Genomic DNA, 22,104 nt, shown 5'->3' with positions numbered 1-22,104 from the left:
CAAGCCAAAAAGGAGGTTTGAGAAAGCAGCAAACCTGAGGACTGGGAGAAACTTAAAATCCAGCAGAGGAGGACAAAGCATTTAATTCAGAAAGGGGAAAATAGAATAAGAGGCTTGTAGAAAACATAAAAACTGACTGCAAAAGCTTCTATGGATACGTGAAGAGAAAAAGACTGGTGAAGACAGATGTAGGTCCCTTACAGTTGGAATCAGGTGAATCTGTTATGGGCAACAAAAAGATGGCAAAGCAGCTAAACAAATACTTTGGATAGGTCTTGACTCAGGAGGATACAAATAACCTTCCAGAAATACTAGGAGACAGAGGGTTTAGCATGAAGAGGAACTAAAAGAAATCCTTATTAGTCAGGAAATTGTATTAAGGAAATTGCTGGGATTAAAACCAGGTAAATCCCCAGGGCCTGATGCTCTGCATCCCAGAGAACTCAGAGAAAATGGCACTGGAAGTAGTGGGATACATTGATGATCATTCTATGGACTCTGGAAGAGTTGCAATGGATTGGAGGATAAATAATTTTTGAAAAATGAGCGAGAGAGAAAACTGGGAATTAAAGACCAGTTAGCCTGACATTTGTTGTGGGGAAAATGCTGGAGTCAATTATTAAGGGTGTAATAACTGAGCATTTGGAAAGCGGTGACAGGATCAGTCCAAATCAGCGTGGATTCACTGAAGGGAAATCATGCTTGACAAATCTTCTGGAATTTTTGAGGATGTGACCAGTAGCGTGGACAAGGGTGAACCAGTGGATGTTGTGTATTTGGACTTTAAAAAGGCTTTTGACAATGTCCCACATAAGAGATCAGTGAGTAAAATTAAAGTTCATGGTACAGAGGATGGCTAGAGACAGGAAGCAGAGAGTGAGAATAAATAGGTCCTATTCAGAGTGGCAGGCAGTTACTGGTGGGGTCCTACAGGATTCAGTGCTGGGACCCCCGCTATTCACAATATACATTAATGATTTGGATGAAGCAATTGAATGCAATATCTCCAAATTTGCAGATGACACTAAGCTGGGTGTCCTGTGATAATTTAAAATTTGAGTGGGCAAAAACTTGGCAAATGCAATATAATGTGGATTTTTTAAATTCCATCATGGGACATGGGCCTCGCTGGCTAGCCTGCATTTATTGCCTATTTCTAGTTGCTCAAAGGCAGTTGAAAGTCAACCACATGGCTGTGCCTCTGGAGTCACACATAGGCCAGACCAGGTAAGGATGGCAGATTTCCTTCCCCAAAGGACATCAGTGAACCAGATGGGTTTTCCAAGCAATTAACAATGTTTTCTTGGTCATCAGTAGATTCTTAATTCCAGATATTTTTTATTGAACTTAAATTCCACAATCTGCCATGGTGAGTTTCAAACCCGGCTCCCTAGAACATTAGCTGAGTTTCTGCATTAATAACCTAGAGATAATACCATTGCTTCCCACTTTCTCCACTTTGGTGGCAAAAACCAGAAGGAAGGTTATTTTTTGAGTGGTGGAAGTTTCAGAGAAGGTGAAGTGCAATATAACCTGAGTACAAGGTTGGCATGTGGTGAGGAGAGCTAAGGGATGCTGGCCTTCATAGCAAGAGGATTTGGGTGTAGGTGTAAAAACATTTTGCTGCAGTTATACAAGCTAACAAGGAAGTGAGATAAATGAGAATGAGTGGACGTGATTTATTTAGATTTCCAGAAGGCCTTTGACAAGGTGCCGCATAGGAGACTGTTAAATTAGTTAAAGTGCCCATGGTGTTTAGAGTAAGATCCTGGCATGGATAGAAGATTGGCTGACTGGGAGAAGGTCGAGAATGGGGATAAAAGGGTCTTTTTCAGGATGGCAGCCAGTGACTAGTGGTGTGCCTCAGGCATCGGGTGCTGGGACCACAACTCTTCACAATATACATTAACAATTTGGGAGAAGGAACTGAAGACACTGTTGCTAAGTTTGCAGATGATATAAAGATATGTAGAGGGACAGGGAGTATTGAGGAAGTGGGGACGCTTCAGAAGGACTTGAACAGGTTAAGAGTGTGGGTAAAAAAGTGGCAGATGGAATACACAGTGGAAATGTGTGAGATGATACACTTTGAAAGGAGGAATGGAGGCATAGACTATTTTCTAAATGGGAAAATGTTTAGGAAATCAGAAACACAAAGGGACTTGGGAGTCATTGTTCAAGATTCTCTAAGGTTAACGTGCAGGTTCAGTCGGCAATTAGGAAGGTAAATGTTAGCATTCATGTCGAGAGGGCTAGAATACAAGAGCAAGGATGTACTTCTAAGGTTGCATAAGGCACTGACCCCATTTGGAGTCTTGTGCGCAGTTTTGGGCCCTGTATCTAAGGTAGAATGTGCTGGCCTTGGAAAGGCTCCAGATGAGGTTCACAAGAATGATCCTTGGAACAAAGAGCTTGTCGTATGAGAAACGGTTGCAGACTCTCATTGGAGTTTAGAAGGATGAGGGGGGATCTTATTGAAACTTACAGGATACTGCGAGGCCTGGATGGAGTGGAGATGGAGAGGATGTTTCCACTTGAAGGAAAAACTAGAACAAGAGGGGCACAACCTCAGGCTAAAGAGACGATCCTTCAGAACAGAGATGAGGAGGAATTTCTTCTTCCAGAGAGTGGGGAGTCTGTGGAACTCTCTTTGCTGCAGAAGGCTGAGGAGGTCAGGGCATTGAGTGTCTTTAAGAGAGAGATAGATAGGTCCTTGATTAAAAAGAGGATCAGGGCGTTATGGAGAAAAGGCAGGAGAATGGAGATGAGAAAAATATCAGCCACGATTGAGTGGTGGAGCAGACTCGATGGGCCGAGTGGCCTAATTTTATGGTCTTATGGTCTTACAGGGTCTGGGTGAGTATTGTGTGCAGTTTGGTCTCCTAGTCTGAGGAAGGACATTCTTGCTATTGAGGGAATCCAGCAAAAGTTCACCAGAGTGATTCTTGGAATGGCAGCACTGACATATGTAAAGAGGTTGGGTCGACTGGGCTTGTACTGACTGGAATTTAGAAGAATGAGAGATCTATAGAAATATATAAAATCCCAATGGGATGGACAGGCTCATTGCAGGAAGAATGTCCCCCATGTTGGGGGAGTCCAGAATTAGGGATCACCGTGTAAAAGTAAGAGGTAAGTCAATCAGGACTGAGATAAGGAAGAACTTCTTCACTCAGGGTTGTGAACCTGTGGAATTCTCTGCCACAGAAAGCTGTTGGGGCCAGTTCGTTAGATATGTTCTAGAAGGAGCTGGACATTGCCCTTGTGGCGAAAGGGATCAAGGGGTGTAGAGAGAAAGTGTAAGTGGAATACTGGAAGTGCTTGATCAACCATGATCATATTGAATGGCGGTGCAGGCTCAATGGGCTACTCCTGCACCTATTATCTATGTTTCTATACAAGCCTAGCTCTTCAACCTTTCCTCACCCATTACAGGTAAACTGAACTGCTTCCAAAACTTTGACATCCTTATTCAAGGAAGGCGACCAATGCTGAACATAGTACCCTAGATGTGGTCTCACTTGCATCATACAATTGAAGCATAACATCTGTACCTTTTTATTCGACTCCCCTCGCAATAAATACCTTTAGTGATTCATTCACTGGGACAACCAGATCCCTCTGAATCTCAGAGTTTGGCAATCTCTTGCCATTGAGATAATCTCCTTCGATTTTGTTTTGCCTGCCAAAATGAAGTAGTCCATATTTTTCCAGATGTAATAAATTGAGTGTGACTCAATGAGGCTTCAGAACAAAAAGGCTTTATCACCAAAGCAACAACATATAGAGGGTCTGGACATACATTACTCCTCCCCAGCTCTAACTGCAGATCTCTCCTGACCTGGGACACTCTGCTTCCTGCTTTGACACTTCATAGACTGCAGCCCACCCAAGTAGCCCCCAGGGAAGGGAGTGGGGGGGGATGGTGGAAGAGAATGTGGGGAATTGAGGAGGTTAAATGCCTGAAATCCTAGTTCCCACCACCCGTGTGTGACTCCAATTCCAGCCCTGCTCAGGTGACAGCTGCTCCTGCTCAGATTCAAACTGAATACCAGGTGCTGCTGCACTCCCACCCGGCACAGCCTACCGGGTCTCCCCCTGATTCAAGACGGGCACTGTGCACACTCAACCAAATGCAAGGTGGCTAGTGTCCTTCCAAACAGGTGGTTGTGTTAACAGCACCTGTGCAGAACTGAGAACTGCAGCAGATTTTTAAAAATCCAGTTTCTTTATCTGTTCTTAGCTGAGTAGATGTAGTCTGTTTCAAGAGACTTTTGACAGTGTTTCATACAGCAATGATGTAAAGTTAAAGTGCACTGGATTGCAAGTAGTGTCTTGAGATGGATAGAAAGCTGGTTAGCAGACAAGAAGCAAAGAGTTGGCATAAATGGGTCTTTTTCTGACTAGCAGTCAGTGACTAGTGGGGTTGCGCATGGACCTGTGCTAAGACCCCAACTTTTCACATTATATATCAATGATTTGAAAAAGGAACTAAAAGTATTATTTCCAAATTTGCAGAAGATACAAAGTTAGGTGGGAAGGTAAGCTGTGAGGAGGATGAAGAGATGTGATTTGGACAGGCTGAATGTGTGGGCATTATCATGACCAAATGCATGGCAGATACAGTATAATGTGGATAAATGTGAGGGAACCTCAAGAGTTGAAATTCAACCACATGGAATGAGCAACTACTATGATTAGAAATATGCGCCCCAAAAAGATAAAATCAACATGAAGCTGCAACCACAGATGGTTCGGCCACGCCCAAGGGTACGGTTGATGACAGGCAGAAATGTTTGCTGAATCTGACAACTTCCACTCTGCCCAACTATTTGTTCAATTTCTCTATCAATAACAGTCACCAATGCTTTCATTCTGCTCCGGATAGGATGGGCATCATGTAGCTCATTGAGCAATGGCTGTTGCCCCAGGGATGGTACAATGACACAGACTCGCACAATAGTTCCCCATCTTTGCAGGTTAACATGACCCTGCATTGCAAAAACAGCTTCATTTGCTCTGCTGTGGCAAAGTGGAACCCAGTCAGCACTGTTATCCTGACTTCCCAGAACAATCTGTAAGACTTAAGGCAGAATTTTCTGGCTGCGCTCTCCCTGAAACCAAAACATCCTGCCCAAGTTCAATGACCTTTCCATGGTACAGCCCTCTCCTGCCACAATCCCTGTTGCAGGTGAGACAAGAAAAATTGCCCTGCAGTGTAGGTTGCTGAGACAGGCAGTTTGTCTGGGAAGTGCAAAGCCAATCCAATCTCCTGCAGAACAAAGAACAATACAGCACAGGGACCGGCCATTCGGCCCACCAAACCTGTACCGATCACATTGTCCTATCTAGGCCAACCGCCTGTACCACTCTATTCCCCACCTGTTCATATGGAAACCCAAATTTCAGCAAAGCCTTGACACAATCCCACATCGGAGACTTATTAAGAAAGCTATTGCACATTGGGTGCAGGGTGATTTGATAAGGTGGATTCACAATTGGCTTAGTGGTAGGAGAGAAAATGTGGTGACTTTGGCTGCTTTAGTGACTGAAGGCCAGTGACCAGTGGCGTACCACAGGGCCTCCTTTTGTTCATCATTTAAATAAATGACATAGATGACTATGTTTGGGGGGGTGGGGGGGGAGGTGGGGTGGGGCGGGGTGGGGGGGTGGAGTTAGGATCATTAAGCTGATGACACAACAGTAAGCCAGGTGGTTAACAGTGAGACTGGGTGTCTTGAGTTACAGGAAGATACAGACGAGATGGTCAAATGGGAGGATAAGTGGCAGATGGAATTTAACCCTCAAAAGTCTGAGGTGATGCAATTTGGAAAGAGTAATTTGACAAGGAAGTGTGCTATGAAAGGTCTGACGCTGGGAAGTTTGAGGAACAAAGGGACTTTGGCGTGTTTATCCTTAGATCTCTGAAGGAAAGGCAGGTAATAGGGTGGTGAAACAGGCATACGGCACACTGGCCTTTATAAATTGGGGTATAGATTACGAAAGCAGAGATGTCATGATAGAATTATCTAAAATTTGGTGAGGCCACAGCTGGAGTTCAGTGTGCGGTTCTGGTTGCCACATTACAAGAAGGAGGTGGGTGCACTGGAGGGATTCAGAGAAGATTCACCAAGATGTTGCCTGGGATGGAAGATTGAAGTTATAAAGAGAGGTTGGACAGGCTTGGGTTGTTTTCATTGAAGCAGAGATTGAGATGTTCAAGATTATGAGGAGCATGGACAGGAATTCAGAGCATTGAGTTTAAAAACTGGCAAGTCATGTTGCAGCTTTATCGAATCTTAGTTAGGCAGTACTTAAAATATAGTGTTCAATTCTGGTCATCACACTATCAAAAGGATGTGGAGGCTTTGGAGAGGGTACAGAAAAGATTTACCAGGATGTTGCCTGGTATGGAGGACATCAGCTATGAGGAGAGATTGGAGAAACTTGGTTTGTTCTCACTGGAGCGCTGGAGGTTGAGGGGTGACCTGATAGAAATCTACAAGATTATGAGGAGCATAGACAGAGTGAATATTCAGAAGCTTTTTCCCAGGGTGGAAAATTCAATGACTAGGCTTAAACATAAGTTTAAGGTGCAAAGAGCAAGGTTTAAAGGAGTTGTTTAGAGGGTGGTGGGTGCCTGGAACTCACTGCTGGAGGTACTGGAACCAGATGGTGACTTTTAAAAGGCATCTGGACAAATCCATGAATAGGATGGGAATGGTGGGAGATGGTCCCCAGAAGGGTAGGTGGCTTTAGTTCAGTTGGGCAGCATGGTCGTGCAGGCTTGGAGGGCCGAAAGGCCTATTTTTATGCTGTAATTTTCTTTGATCTTCGTACTTTGGACAGGGTGGGTAGGGTGCAGCTGTACCCCTTCGTTGAAGGATCAGTTATGAAGGGACACAAGTTAAAAGTGAGGGGTGGGAGGTTTAGGGGGGATTTGAGGAAAAACCCTTTCATCCAGAGGACGTGACGGTCTGGAATGCACTGCCTGGGAGGGTGGTGGAAGCAGGATGCCTCACATTCTTGAAAAAGTACCTGGATGAATATTTAGCATATCCTAACATTCAAGGCTATGGGCTAAGTGCTGGCAAGTGGATTAGATGAGCAGGTCAAGGCCTTTCATGCATTGGTGCAGACTCAATAGGCCAAAGGGCCTGTTTTGCATTGTGGGATTCAGTGATTCTGAAATGTCACTAATGTGTCTGCCTCAACCATCTCACTTGGCAGTGCATTCCAGGCTCCCCTGCCACCCTCGTGTAAAAATTGTTCCCTGCACACCTCTACTGAACCTTTCCCCCTTATCCTGAACTTCTGCCCCTCGTCGTTTCTGGCCTTGAAAAAAAGCTTCCAACTGTTCACCCTATAATAGCCTCTATACCAGGCAACATCCTGGTAAACCTTTTCTCTACTCTCTCCAAAGAACATCAGAACATGAGGACAAGGAGTCGGCCATCTGACCCCTCGAGCCTGCTCCGTCATTCAATAAGATTATGGCTGATCAGCTCCACTTGCCCGCCTGTTCACCATAACCCTTAATTCCTTTACTGTTCAAAAATTTATCTGTCCTTGCCTTAAAAACATTCAGTGAGGGAGCCTCAACTGCTTCACTGGGCAGGGAATTCCACAGATTCACAACTCTTTGTGTGAAGAAGTTCCTCCTGAACTCAGTCCCAAATCTGCTTCCCCTTATTTTGAGGCTATGCCCCCTAGTTCTAGTTTCACCCACCAGTGGAAACAACTTCCCTGCTTCTATCTTGTCTATTCCCTTCATAATCTTGTATGTTTCTATAAGATCTCCCCTCATTCTTCTGAATTCCAATAAGTATAGCCCTAGTCTACTCAGTCTCTCCTCATAAGCCAACCCTCTCAACTCCAGAATCAACCGATTGAATCTCCTCTGCACCCCCTCCAGTGCCAGTATATCCTTTCCCAAGTAAGGAGACCAAAACTGTACACAGTACTCCAGGTGTGGCCTCACCAGCACCTTATACAGCTGCAATATAATCTCACTGTTTTTAAACTCCATCCCTCTGGCAATGAAGGACAAAATTCCATTTGCCTTCTTAATTACCCGCTGTACCTGCAAACCAACTCCCTGAGATTCCTGCACAAGGACACCCAGGTCCCTCTGCACAGCAGCATGCTGCAATTTATTACTATTTAAATAATAGTTCATTTGGCTCTTATTCGTACCAAAATGGATGACCTCACAAGTATCAACATTGTACTCCATCAGCCAGACCCTTGCCCACTCACTTAGATTATCTATATTCCTTTGCAGACTTTGCTCTTTCATCCATCTTAGTGTCATCTGCAAAGTTTGACACGCTACACTTGGTCCCCAACTCCAAATCATCTGTGTAAATTGTAAATAATTGTGGTCCCAACACTGATCCCTGAGGCACACCACTAGTCACTGATCGCCAACCAGAAATACACCCATTTACCCCCACTCTTTGCTTTCTGTTAATTAACCAATTCCCTAACCATGCTAATACATTATCCATAATACTGTGCACCTTTATCTTATGTTGCAGTCTTTGGTGTGGCACCTTGTCAAATACCTTCTGAAAATCCAGATACACCACATCCACAGATTCCCCAGTGTCCACTGCACATGTAATGTTCTCAAAGAATTCCACCATATTAGTCAAACATGACCTGCCCTTCATGAACCCATGCTGTGTCTTACCAAAGCCCCCGCTTCCTTCTGGTAATGTGGCTACCAGAATTGGACACAGTATTCTAAATGTGGCCTAACAAACATTTTATATAATTAACATAAGTCACCAACTTTTATACTTGATGTCCTGTCCGATGAAGGCAAGCATGCCATTTGCTTTCTTCACCATCTTTTCCACCTGTGCTGCCACTTAAGGATCCATGAGCCTGCACGCCCAGGTCTCTCTGTGTATCTATGCTCCTGATGATTCTGCCATTTAGTTTTTAGCTCCCACCTGAATTGGATCTACCAAAATGCATCAACTCACATTTATCTGAATTAAATTCTATCTCCCATTTCTCTGCCCAATTTTCCAGTCTATCTATATCCTGCTGTATTCTCCGACAATGTTCATCACTATCTACAACTCCAGCAAACTTAGTACCATCCGCAAACTTGCTAATCAGACCAGCTACATTTTCCTCCAAGTCATTTATAAATTACAAACAGCAGAGGTCCCAGCACTGATCCCTATGGAACACCACTAGTGACAGACCTCTATTCGGAAAAACACCCTTCCACAGCTACCCTCTATCTTCTATGGCCAAGCCAGTTCTGAATCCATCTAGCTAGCTCACCCTTGATCCCATGTAATTAATGTTTTGCACCAGCCTGCCATGAGGGACCTTGTCAAATGCTTTTTTAAAGTCCATGTAGACAACGTCCACAGCCCTTCCCTTATCAATCATTTTTGTCACTTCCTCAAGAAACTCAATCAATTTAGTGAGACATGACCTTCCTCATACAAAACCATGCTTCCTGTTACTAATAAGACTATTCAGTTCCAAATGTATATAGATTCTGTTCCTAAGAATCTTCTCCAACAATTTCACTATCACTGATGTCAAGCTCACTGGCCTATAATTACCCAGTAGTGCAGTCAATGCTATTTATATGGATTTCAGCAAAGCCTTTGACAAGGTCCCAACTGGGAGACCTTGCACATGGGATATAGGGTAATTTGATCAAGTGGATTGAAAATTGGCTCAGTTGTAGGAGACAGAGAGCAATGACAGATGAGTGTTTTAGTGACTGGCAGCCAGTGTCCAGTGGAGTACCACAGGAATCTGTGTTGGGCCCCCTTTTATTCGTCATTTATATAAATGACATTTGTGGGTGGGGTAGTATTAGTCAGTATGCAAATGATACAAAGATTGGCCAGGTGTTAACACTGAGGTGAAGTGTCTTGGGCTGTAAGTAGATATCTTAACAAGGTAAGCGATATAAAAACCTTGGGTATTTGTTGAGATAAGTGAACATAGGAACATCGAACATAGCGCAGAACAGGCCCTTCGGCCCACGATGTTGCGCCGACCAGTTAAAAAGCAATGACCCTCTAACCTAAACCAAACCCTTTCCATCCATAAACCTATCCATGGATCTCTTAAACGCCCCCAAACTAGGCGCATTTACAACTGCAGCAGGCAGGGCATTCCAATCCCTCACCACCCTCTGGGTAAAGAACCTACCCCTGACATCCGTCCTATAACTACCCCCTCTTAATTTAAAGCCATGCCCCCTCGTGCTAGCTTTCTCCATCCGAGGAAAAAGGCTATCACTATCCACCCTGTCTAAACCTCTAATCATCTTATATGTTTCAATAAGATCCCCTCTTAGCCGCCTTCTTTCTCGCGAAAACAACCCCAAATCCCTCAGTCTCTCCTCATAGGACCTCCCCTCCATACCAGGCAACATCCTGGTAAACCTCCTCTGCACCCTCTCCAAAGCCTCCACATCCTTCCTGTAATGTGGGGACCAGAACTGCACACAATACTCCAAGTGCGGCCGCACCAGAGTTGTGTACAGTTGCAACATGACGCTACGACTCCTAAATTCAATCCCCCTACCAATAAACGCCAAGACACCGTACGCCTTCTTAACAACCTTATCTACTTGATTCCCAACTTTCAGGGATCTATGTACACATACACCTAGATCCCTCTGTTCATCCACACTATTCAAAGTCCTCCCGTTAGCCCTATACTCGACACATCTGTTATTCCTACCAAAGTGAATTACCTCACACTTCTCCGCATTAAACTCCATCCGCCACCTCTCGGCCCAGCTCTGCAACCTGTCTAAGTCTCCCTGCAAACTATGACACCCTTCCTCACTATCTACCACACCTCCGACTTTGGTGTCATCAGCAAATTTACTAATCCACCCAGCTATACCCTCATCCAGATCATTAATAAAGGTAATGAAGGTAAGTGAAATCTTCTTAAATAATTTACTTGGTGCTCAAAATGTCAGTCAGTGGGGTTTAGTGCTGCACTTGTGAGATGTGGGAGATCCGTGACGTTTCCAGCCCCTCGGACAACATCTGCAGGAAGTGCACCCAATTGCAGCTCCTCATAGACCATTTGGATAGGTTGGAGCAGCTGTTGGATTCACTTAGGAGCGTGAAGGAGGCAGAAAACATCATAGATAGGAGATTAGAGACATAGTCACACCCGAGTTGCAGGCAGTAGATAGCTAACTGCTCGAAGGGACAGGCAGTCAGTGTAGGAATTCCCTGTGGTCGTCTCCCTCTTTAACAAGTTCTGGATACTGTTGGGAAGGATGGCCTATCAGAGGATGACAGCAGCAGCAGCCAGAGTAGTGGGACCATGGCTGGCTCTGTTGTTAAGCAGGAAGGGACAAAGGGGACTAGAGCAATAGTAATAGGGGATTCTTTTGTTAGGAGTACAAATAAGCGCTCCTGTGGATGTGAAAGAGAGTCCGGGATGGTATGTTGCCTCCCCGCTGCCAGGGTCTAGGATGTCACTGAATGGGCAGAAAGCATTCTGAAGGGAGAGGGTGAACAATCAGAGGTCTTGGGACATATTGGTATGAACAACATAAGGAGGAAAAATGACGAGGTCCTGCAGCAGCAGTTTATGGAGTTAGAAAAACTCACCTGGTTCACTAATGTCCTTAAGGAAAGGAAATCTGCTGTCCTTACCTGGTCTGGTCTACATGTGACTCCAAGAGCCACAGCAATGTGGTTGACTCTCAACTACTTTCTGAACAAAGCAACTAGGGATGTGCAATAACTGCTACCCACCAGCAAGGCCCATGTCCCATCAATAAATAAAAAAAACTCCATAACAACAAACTCCAAAGGTCTTGTGGCCATTTCATTTGTTGAGCTATTGTTTCAATTTAATTGAAATGCCTCCGCGTTCTTCTCATCAAATTTTGGAACTGCCTGTATAAATCGAAGCATCTCCCCACTAGGTTCTTCTTCTCATAGAACTATCTCCTTCCTCATTTTTATCAAGAGCTGCTTTTTAATTTTTTTCAATCAACCTACTCTCACTCATTGGTAAACTGATAGAAAAGTTCACCAACAATGCTATCAACTGACACTTATTAACAATAACAATTAACAATAACAATATTAACACTGACGCTCAGTTTGAGTCACTGGGTCAAAATTCTTGAATTCTAGGTATTTAGTAGGACTAGGGGGCACAGCCTCAAGATAAAGGGGGGGGGGGCGGTTTAGAACGGAGTTGAGGAGGAACTTCTTCACTCAAAGGGTGGTGAATCTCTGGAATTCTCTGCCCGTTGAAGTGGTGGAGGCTGCCTCGCTAAATATTTTTAAGAAGCGGGTTGATGGGTTCTTGATAAGAGAGGGGATTAAGGGTTATGGGGAGAGGGCGGGAATGTGGAACTGAGCCACGACAGATCAGCCATGATCTTATTGAATGGCGGGGCAGGCTCGAAGGGCCAGATGGCCTACTCCTGCTCCTATTTCTTATGTTCTTATCTCCCTTCCTGCCATTCTCTGATTCTTATTTCCCATGACAAAAGTAAACAAACTACAAAGTTCGTTCCGTGCTATTGTGAACTAATTACACGACTGTACCAACTTCTCCATCAGGATGTGGAATGGATCTACTTTCAGCCCTTTCAGTGTTTTGAGGTTCAAAAACTTGTGGTGTTGTCAGCAGATTATCTCAGCACAGATTTTTTTTATTATTCATTTAATGGACTTCGGTGTTGCTGGATAGGCAAGTGTTTGTTACTCCTCCCTAGTTGCTCTTGGGAAAGTGGTGGTGAACTGCCTTCTTGAACCAGTCAGTATGATGTAGGTCCACCTACAGTGCTGTTAGGGAGGGAGTCGCAGGATTCTGACCCAGCGACAGTGAAGAAACAACAATATATTTCCAGATTAGGAGGTTGAATGATTTGGAGGGGAATTTCCAAGTAGTGGTGTTCCCAGGTATCTCTCTGCTGTACTTGTCCTTCTAGATGCTAATTGTTGTGGTCAGCGCTTGGTGAATGTTAGTGTTTGGAGTCAAGGAGAGGACAGTGATTGAGGGAGAGAGGGTGCTGATTGAGAGGAGGATGACAAGAAGTCAGTAACTGGTGGAGGGCAATGTCAATATTCAGTGAAGAGTTTTTCACCCTGCCTACCTTTGGGTTTGTCTCTCTTGATGAAATGCAATGGAGTCTTGCCTGAGCTAGTGTATCCCACACAGTGAGTTCTGTTACAACAGGGCGGAATAATGTGAGCCAAAATCTATTAATTTACAAAAACTCAGAATTGGATACACTAGGTTTTTAGTAAGCCAGTTAGTTATTATTGCTTGATAGAGCAGACGCAGCACGGTTTCGTTAAGGGGAAGTCGTGTCTGACAAATTTACTGGAGTTCTATGAGGATGTGTCTAGGGCGGTGGATAGAGGAGAGCTGGTGGATGTGGTCTTTCTTGATTTTCAGAAGGCGTTTGACAAGGTACCTCACAAGAGGTTATTGCAGAAGGTCAGGGGGCATGGAGTTGGGGGTAGGGTGTTAGCGTGGATAGAGGATTGGTTGTCAAATAGGAGGCAGAGAGTGGGGGTCAATGGGTGCTATTCGGATTGGCGGATGGTGACTAGTGGAGTGCCCCAGGGGTCGGTGCTGGGGCCTCAGCTACTTACCATTTATATAGATGATCTGGAGGAGGGAACCGAGTGCAGGGTGTCGAAATTTGCTGATGACACCAAGATTGGTGGAACGGCAAATTGTGCGGAGGGTGTGGAGAGTCTGCAGAAGGATCTAGATAGGCTGGGCGAATGGGCCAGGAAATGGCAAATGGAATTTAATGTTGGCAAGTGCGAGGTGGTCCACTTTGGTAGGAATAATGGTAGGAAGGACTATTACTTACGTGGCGAAAAACTGCAGCAGGCAACGGTGCAGAGGGACCTCGGGGTCCTTGTGCATGAGTCGCAAAAACCCAGCTTGCAGGTGCAGCAGGTGGTCAGGAAGGCGAATGGGATGCTGGCCTTCATAGCGAGGGGGATTGAATATAAAAGTAGGGAGGTCTTGCTGCAGCTGTATAGGGCATTGGTGAGGCCGCAGCTGGAGTACTGTGTGCAGTTTTGGCCACCACACTTACGCAAGGATATTTTGGCCTTGGAGGGAGTGCAGAGGAGGTTTACTAGGCTGATACCGGAGTTGAGGGGGTTGAGCTATGAGGAGAGGCTGAATAAACTAGGCTTGTACTCGTTAGAGTTTAGAAGAATGAGGGGAGATCTCATTGAGACATATAAGATGATGAATGGGATGGATAGGATAGAGGTGGAGAGACTCTTCCCGCTCAGAAAGGACAGCAAGACTAGGGGGCACAGCCTCAAGATAAAGGGAGGCGGTTTAGAACGGAGTTGAGGAGGAACTTCTTCACTCAAAGGGTGGTGAATCTCTGGAATTCTCTGCCCGTTGAAGTGGTGGAGGCTACCTCGCTAAATATATTTAAGACGCGGGTTGATGGGTTTTTGATAGGCGAGGGGATTAAGGGTTATGGGGAGAGGGCGGGAAAGTGGAACTGAGCCACAACAGATCAGCCATGATCTTATTGAATGGCGGGGCAGGCTCGAGGGGCTAGAGGACCTACTCCTGCTCCTATTTCTTATGTTCTTATGAAGTGCTCTGGGATGAAGATTATCAGGACCTGGCAATTTAGTCACCTTCAATCCCATCAATTTCCCCAAAACTATTTCTCTAGTAATGCAGATTTCCTTCAGCTCCTCACTAAAACACATTTCGCTCAGCATTTCTGATACACTATTCATGTTTTCCTTTGTGAAGACTGAAGCAAAGTACAAATTTAATTCCTCAGCTATTCTTTTATTCCGCGTTATGAATTCTTCCCTTTCTGAGCGGCCAACATTCGTTACTGTCAATGTCTTTCTCTTTACATATCTCTAGAAATTTTTACAGTCAGTAAATGTAGGAAATAAAGCAACAGATTTTGCACACTGTAAACTTTCACAAATAGCAATGAAAAAATGAGCTGTCGTTTGTTTTTGTGTTATGAGTTGAAGGATAAATATTGACCAAGACACCAGAGATAATCTGTCTTCTTATCTTTGAAATAATATTACAGGACCTCCAATGTCCTCTTGAGACAATGAACAGAACCTTGGGTTAAAGTCTCAACCAAAAAACATTTCCCACCATTAGCATTTGAAGCTCAGGCAAGAATCCTTTGTTTGAAAACTGGATGGAAACTTCAATGAAAATCCATATGATTCTGAGGCAGAAAAGCTACCAGTGAATCATGGTACCGTTTTGAAAATGATCATATTGAGATTGAAATTCATTCTGGTTCAGTGCCAGCACGATACTGGACCTTAGGTGCCTTGTACAATCTTGACCACTGAATTCAGTTTGCCAACCTAAACAAAACACATCACATAAAAGAACACCTAAACATCCAGGAATTTACATATTTACTGCCAATTCACTGCTACCCCTGCCAGAAGAATTGTCCAATTAAAATGTCAGTTATTTCATTTGTTGTCTTTGTTCCGCAGTTTCTACCTGCAGCTACACTCTGTAGACAATTGAAAGGAGAATGTGACTTGCCAGAGTTCTGCACAGGAAAGTCCTCAACTTGCCCTGAGAATGTGTTTCTGAAAGATGGCTATCCATGCAAAAATGGATCATTATATTGTGATGATGGCGCATGTATTGATCCAGATTTAATGTGTCAGCAGATCTGGGGTCCAGGTAAGTACAAAGAGTGTCTTTGAATTCATTTATAGGATCTGGCTAGAGCAGCATTTACTACCCAGCCCTAATTGCCCTTGGTGATAGTGAGCTGCCTTCCAGAACCGCTACAGACCAAGTGGTGCACGTACATCCACAATGCTGTTGGCGAGGGAGTTTCAGGATTTTGATGCATTGAACATAAGAACATAAGAAATGGGATCAGGAGTAGGCCGGAGAAGAAACTGGAGCACCCGCAGGAAACACTTCATAGAACTCGCTTTATAGCGAGGGGGATTGAATATAAAAGTAGGGAGGTCTTGCTGCGGCTGTATAGGGCATTGGTGAGGCCGCAGCTGGAGTACTGTGTGCAGTTTTGGGCGCCGTACTTACGCAAGGATATTTTGGCCTTGGAGGGAGTGCAGAGGAGGTTCACTCGGCTGATGCCGGAGTTGAGGGGGTTGAACTATGAGGAGAGGCTGAATAAACTAGGCTTGTACTCGTTAGAGTTTAGAAGAATGAGGGGAGATCTCATTGAGACGTATAAGATGATGAATGGGATGGATAGGGTAGAGGTGGAGAGACTCTTCCCGCTCAGAAAAGACAGTAGGACTAGGGGGCACAGCCTCAAGATAAAGGGGAGGCGGTTTAGAACGGAGTTGAGGAGGAACTTCTTCACTCAAAGGGTGGTGAATCTCTGGAATTCTCTGCCCGTTGAAGTGGTGGAGGCTGCCTCGCTAAATATTTTTAAGAAGCGGGTTGATGGGTTTTTGATAAGAGAGGGGATTAAGGGTTATGGGGAGAGGGCCGGAAAGTGGAACTGAGCCACGACAGATCAGCCATGATCTTATTGAATGGCGGGGCAGGCTCGAAGGGCTAGATGGCCTACTCCTGCTCCTATTTCTTATGTTCTTAAACCCATGCAGACACGAGGAGAATGTGCAAACTCCACACAGACAGTCACCCCGAGCCGGGAATTGAACCCAGGTCCCTGGAGCTGTGAAGCAACAGTGCTAACCACTGTGCTACCGTGCCGCCCTATCTGCCATTTCTCCGCCCAAGTCTCAACCAATCTATATCCTGCTGTATCCTCTGACAATCTTCTTCACTAGCCGTAACTCCACCAATTCTTACATCGCTTGCAAACTTGCTAATCAGACCAGCTACATTTTCTTCCCAATCATTTATATATATTACAAACCTCAAATGTCCCAGAACTGATCCCTGTGAAACACCGCTTTCTATTCAGAAAAACACCCCGTTACTGCTACCTTCTGACTTCTATGGCCACAACAGCTCTGTGTCCACCCTGGCACCTCTCTGATCCCGTGTGACTTCACCTTTCATACTAGTCTACCATGACATATCTTGTCAAAGGCTTTACTGAAGTCCATGTAGGCAACATCCACTGCCTTTCCCTCGTCTATCACCTTCCTCACTTCCTCAAAAAACTTGATCAAGTTAGTGAGGCATGACTTTACAGAGAAGGAAGTACTGGAACTCTTAAATGTAGATAAATCCCCGGGACCTGATGAAATGTATCCCAGGATGTTGTGGGAGGCTAGGGAGGAAATTACGGGTCTTCCAGCAGAGATATTTGAATGTGACAGCCGCAGGTGAGGTGCCTGAAGATTGGAGGGTAGCAAATGTTGTGCCTTTGTTAAAGAGGGGCTTCAGGGAAAAGCCTACGAACCACTGAGTGGGAAGGCCACCATCAGCAGTGGGAAGGCCACCATCAGTAGTGGGAAGGCCACCATCAGTAGTGGGAAGGCCACCATCAGCGGTGGGAAGGCCACCATCAGTAGTGGGAAGGCCACCATCAGCAGTGGGAAGGCCACCATCAGTAGTGGGAAGGCCACCATCAGCAGTGGGAAGGCCACCATCAGCAGTGGGAAGGCCACCATCAGTAGTGGGAAGGCCACCATCAGCAGTGGGAAGGCCACCATCAGCAGTGGGAAGGCCACCATCAGCAGTGGGAAGGCCACCATCAGCAGTGGGAAGGCCACCATCAGCAGTGGGAAGGCCACCATCAGTAGTGGGAAGGCCACCATCAGTAGTGGGAAGGCCACCATCAGTAGTGGGAAGGCCACCATCAGCAGTGGGAAGGCCACCATCAGTAGTGGGAAGGCCACCATCAGCAGTGGGAAGGCCACCATCAGTAGTGGGAAGGCCACCATCAGTAGTGGGAAGGCCACCATCAGTAGTGGGAAGGCCACCATCAGTAGTGGGAAGGCCACCATCAGTAGTGGGAAGGCCACCATCAGCAGTGGGTAAGTTGTTCAAAGGTATTCTAAGAAATAGGATCTACAGACATCTGAAGAGGCAAGGACTGATTACAGACAGTCAGCATGGCTTTGTGAGTGAAAAAAATCAAGTCTCACAAATTTAATTGAGTTTTCTGAAGGAGTAACCAAAAAGATAAATGAGGGCAGTGTAATCGACATTGTCTACATGGACTGAGGCAAGGTCTTTGACATGGTACTGCATTGTAATTTGTTGCATAAGGTTAAATTTCACAGGATTCAGGGTGACGTAGCCAATTGGATACTAAATTGGCTTGATGGCAGAAGAGGGTGATTGTAGAGGATGTTTTCACGTGCTTGGTTTCATTGGTCAGAACATTGAATACTGGAGTTGGGACATCTTATCGAAGGTTGGAAAGACTGGGCCTTTTTTCCCTGGAGTGTAGGAGGCTTAGGGGTGATCTTTTAGCGTTCTATAAAATAATAAGGGGCATAGATAAGGTAGATAGTCAACATCTTTTTCCGAAGGTAGGGGTGTCTAAAACTAGAAGGCATAGGTTTAAGGTGAGAGGGGAGAGATACAAAAAGGCCCAGAGGGACATTTTCTTCACACAGAGGGTGGTGAGTGTCTGCAATGAGCTGTCAGAGGCAGTGGTAGAGGCAGGTACAATTTTGTAAGCATTAAGAAAGTTACATAGTACAAAGAACAAAGAAAATTACAGCACAGGAACAGGCCCTTTTACCCTCCAAGCCTGCACCGACCATACTGCCCGACTAAACTAAAACCCCCTACCTTCCGGGGACCATATCCCTCTATTCCCATCCTATTCATGTACTTGTCAAGATGCCCCTTAAAAGACATTCCCATCTCCGCTTCCACTACCTTCCCCGGCAACGAGTTCCAGGCACGCACTACTCTCTGTGTAAAAAATCTGCCTCATGCATCTCTTTTAAAACTTGCCCCTCACACCTTAAACCTGTGCCCCCTACTAATTGACTCTTCCACCCTGGAAAAAAGCTTCTGACTATCCACTCGTCCATGTCTCTCATAATCTTGTAGACTTCTATCAGGCCACCCCTCAACCTCCATCATTCCAGTGAGAACAAACCAAGTTTCTCCAACCTCTCCTCATAGCTAATGCCCTCCATACCAGGCATCATCCTGGTAAATCTTTTCTGTACACTTCTGGTAGTGTGGCGACCAGAATTGAACACTATATTCCAAGTGTGGCCTCTCTGAGGTTCTATAAAGCGGCAACATGACTTGCCAATTTTTAAACTCAATACCCCAACAATAAAGGCCAGCATGTCCTGTGCCTTCTTGACTACCTTCTCCACCTGCATTGCCACTTTCAGTGATCTGTTTACCTGTACATCCCGATCCCTCTGCTTTTCAATACTCTTAAGGGTTCTGCCATTTACTGTATATTTCCTATCTGTATTAGAACTTCCAAAATGTGTTACTTCTCATTTGTCCATAAATGGGTATAATGTGGTACGGACCAAATGCGGGCAATCGGGACTAGCTTTGTGGTAGAAATTGGGCAGCATGGATAAGTTGGGTCAAAGGGCCTGCTTCCATGCTGTAAACCTCTATGACTCTAAGACCTTTATTCTGCCATTTACATCTTCTAATCTCATAATAGACGCTCTTAGCACCATTCTCTGTCTTTATCACCACCATATACATTCCCTTTGTCTTTTTGTCTGTGACCACTCCTATCAATCACAGCTCCCCCACCAAACCTTCACAAATATAAATCTTGTTTGAGTTTCTTTGACTTCAAGTCTGATGAAGAGTCATCCAGACTCAAAACATTGGCTCTGTTCTCTCTCCAAAGATGCTGTCAGACCTGCTGAGATTTTCCAGCATTTTTTGCTTTTGTTATATTTCTGAGTGTTTCTTATCTGACATACATATATTATCAATCTAGAATAGAATGCTTTCACACTCTGCTTTTTGTTAAGTATAATGGGTATTCCTAATTCCATTCCTACAGATCCAGCAGTAGTTCTGTATAATCTTTATTGAACCCAACGTGTTAGTTTTCTCAGCTGGCACATTGTATTGCTACTGTTGGTTTCTCGTTCAGTCAGATTTCCTCATTTTTCATTATCAATTCATGATTGTATTCTTCCTTGTTCCACTTCTTCAAAGTTTTCTTGCAACTATTTCATCATTCACTTACCATAAATACCACAATGTGTTTGATTCTGTTTTCTGTCTCCCTCTTTATACACTCGGTCTATGATCTGATTAATGTTCTGTGCGTGACCTTGTAATACTTTAACTATCATTTGTTCCACTAAAGTTTGTTGTTGTCCTCTGTCTGCTGCATTTCCCTGTTTTGATTCATATCGTTCAGTACCTTTTTAACTTGATAGGTTCAGAGGCCTTAGTTTACTATCCAAAATATGTATGTCTTAGGTATTTACAGGAGACATCCCTGCCCTGTATGCTCATAATACACCTTCTACAATTCCTCATCTTCCCTGTTTAGCACCTTCCCCTGTGGTTTATTTACCTATCCCTTGCTTAAACAGAGTACTCATTAATTTATCATGTAACTGCCTTAAAACCTCAAGACACCAAAATAACAATTGAATATCTAATATATTTAAAATCACAGTATTAATTTGTGCTGAATATTATTACATAATAATAAAGCTAAGGGAGATTTTGACCTGGGAATCTATAAAGCTGTTGCCCAATGTTAGAGCCTGTTTAAACTTCTGAATTGCCCCTGTGTGCCCATTACCACTCAACATGCTTTTTTAAAAGTTCAGTTCAACGGTGCCGCCTTTGTGGCAAATCCATTGATAAGCATCTTAAAAATCTCACATCCAAAGGGAGTGGTAGTTTTAAAATAGCACTGAATCTGTACTGGTTCCATGTTTTATCATAACGCCCAAATATGTGACCTGAGTTTGCATTATTTGTGTCTTTTTTGGATTTGTTTTAACTCAAAGAAAGTCAAAAGTTTCAATACTTTGTCAAACAAAGTAAGATGTTCTTCAACAGTGTCAGTTTGCAGCAAAAGTTACCCACATACTGTATTAAACATTCCGGCTTTGGGAATGTTCTAACACCACAAGCCAATCACTGATAAAAAAATGAGTGTGAGTGATGGAGTCCTGTGGGAAGCAGGTCCAGGTGTACTGTTGGCACTGAAAGGTAAAAGCAAATTTGCTCTGGCAATCGCAGGTGAAAGACATGGACCAGAAGTTGTTGTTAATGTCTAGGACAGTACATAGAACATAGAACACTACAGCACAAACAGGCCCTTCGGCCCACGAGTTGCGCCGATCACATCAACACCTACCAATCTATAGACCTATCTATAACCCCCAATCCCATAAAACCCCATATACTCATCCAGAAGTCTTTTAAAAGACCCCAGCGAGTTCGCCTCCACCACCACTGACGGCAGCCGATTCCATTCACTCACCACCCTCTGAGTGAAAAACTTACCCCTAACATCACTTCTGTACTTGCCTCCCCGCACCTTCAATCTGTGTCCTCTCGTAGCGACCATTTCAACCCGGGGAAATAGCCTCTGAGAATCCACCCTATCTATTCCTCTCAACATTTTATAAACTTCTATCAGGTCGCCTCTCAACCTTCGTCTCTCCAGGGAAAAGAGTCCCAGCTCCCTCAACCTAACTTCATAAGGCATGCCTCCCAGTCCAGGCAACATCCTTGTAAATCTCCTCTGTACCCTTTCAATAGCTTCTACGTCTTTCCTATAGTGAGGCAACCAGAACTGCGCACAGTACTCCAAATGAGGCCTGACAAGGGTCTTATAAAGTTGCAGCATTACCTCCCGACTCCTAAACTCAATCCCTCGATTAATGAAGGCCAGTACACCATACGCCTTCTTGACCACCTCCTCCACCTGCGAGGCCGATTTAAGAGTTCTGTGGACCCGGACCCCAAGATCCTTCTGCTCTTCAACACTACTAAGACTCCTGCCCTTGATAGTGTACTCGTTCATCCCGTTGGTTCTGCCAAAATGGACGACTACACATTTATCCACGTTAAAGTCCATCTGCCACTTCTCCGCCCAGTCCTGCATCCTATTTATGTCCTGCTGCAACTTATGACATCCTTCCAGACCATCCACAACACCACCAACCTTTGTGTCATCAGCGAACTTACTTACCCATCCCTCCACTT

The 22,104-nt window shown here is 44.7% G+C and overlaps 1 protein-coding gene across 1 annotated transcript in view; it reads left to right on the top strand.

Moving 5' to 3' along the window:
• The window catches only part of LOC145348472 (zinc metalloproteinase-disintegrin-like protein H4 subunit A), a 564,739-nt gene that overhangs the window by 342,827 nt on the left and 199,808 nt on the right, over positions 1–22,104 (top strand). Inside the window, exon 12 of the mRNA XM_080196661.1 lies at positions 15,510–15,705. Coding sequence (XP_080052787.1) covers positions 15,510–15,705 — 196 coding nt within the window. The remainder of the gene's footprint in view (positions 1–15,509; positions 15,706–22,104) is intronic.

This window comes from Carcharhinus amblyrhynchos, chromosome 1, assembly GCF_965287045.1.
Source record: "Carcharhinus amblyrhynchos chromosome 1, sCarAmb.v2.hapA, whole genome shotgun sequence".
NCBI lineage: Eukaryota > Metazoa > Chordata > Chondrichthyes > Carcharhiniformes > Carcharhinidae > Carcharhinus > Carcharhinus amblyrhynchos.
Note: the sequence above shows the minus strand (reverse complement) of the source record. Positions and strands in the feature narration are given on the sequence as shown.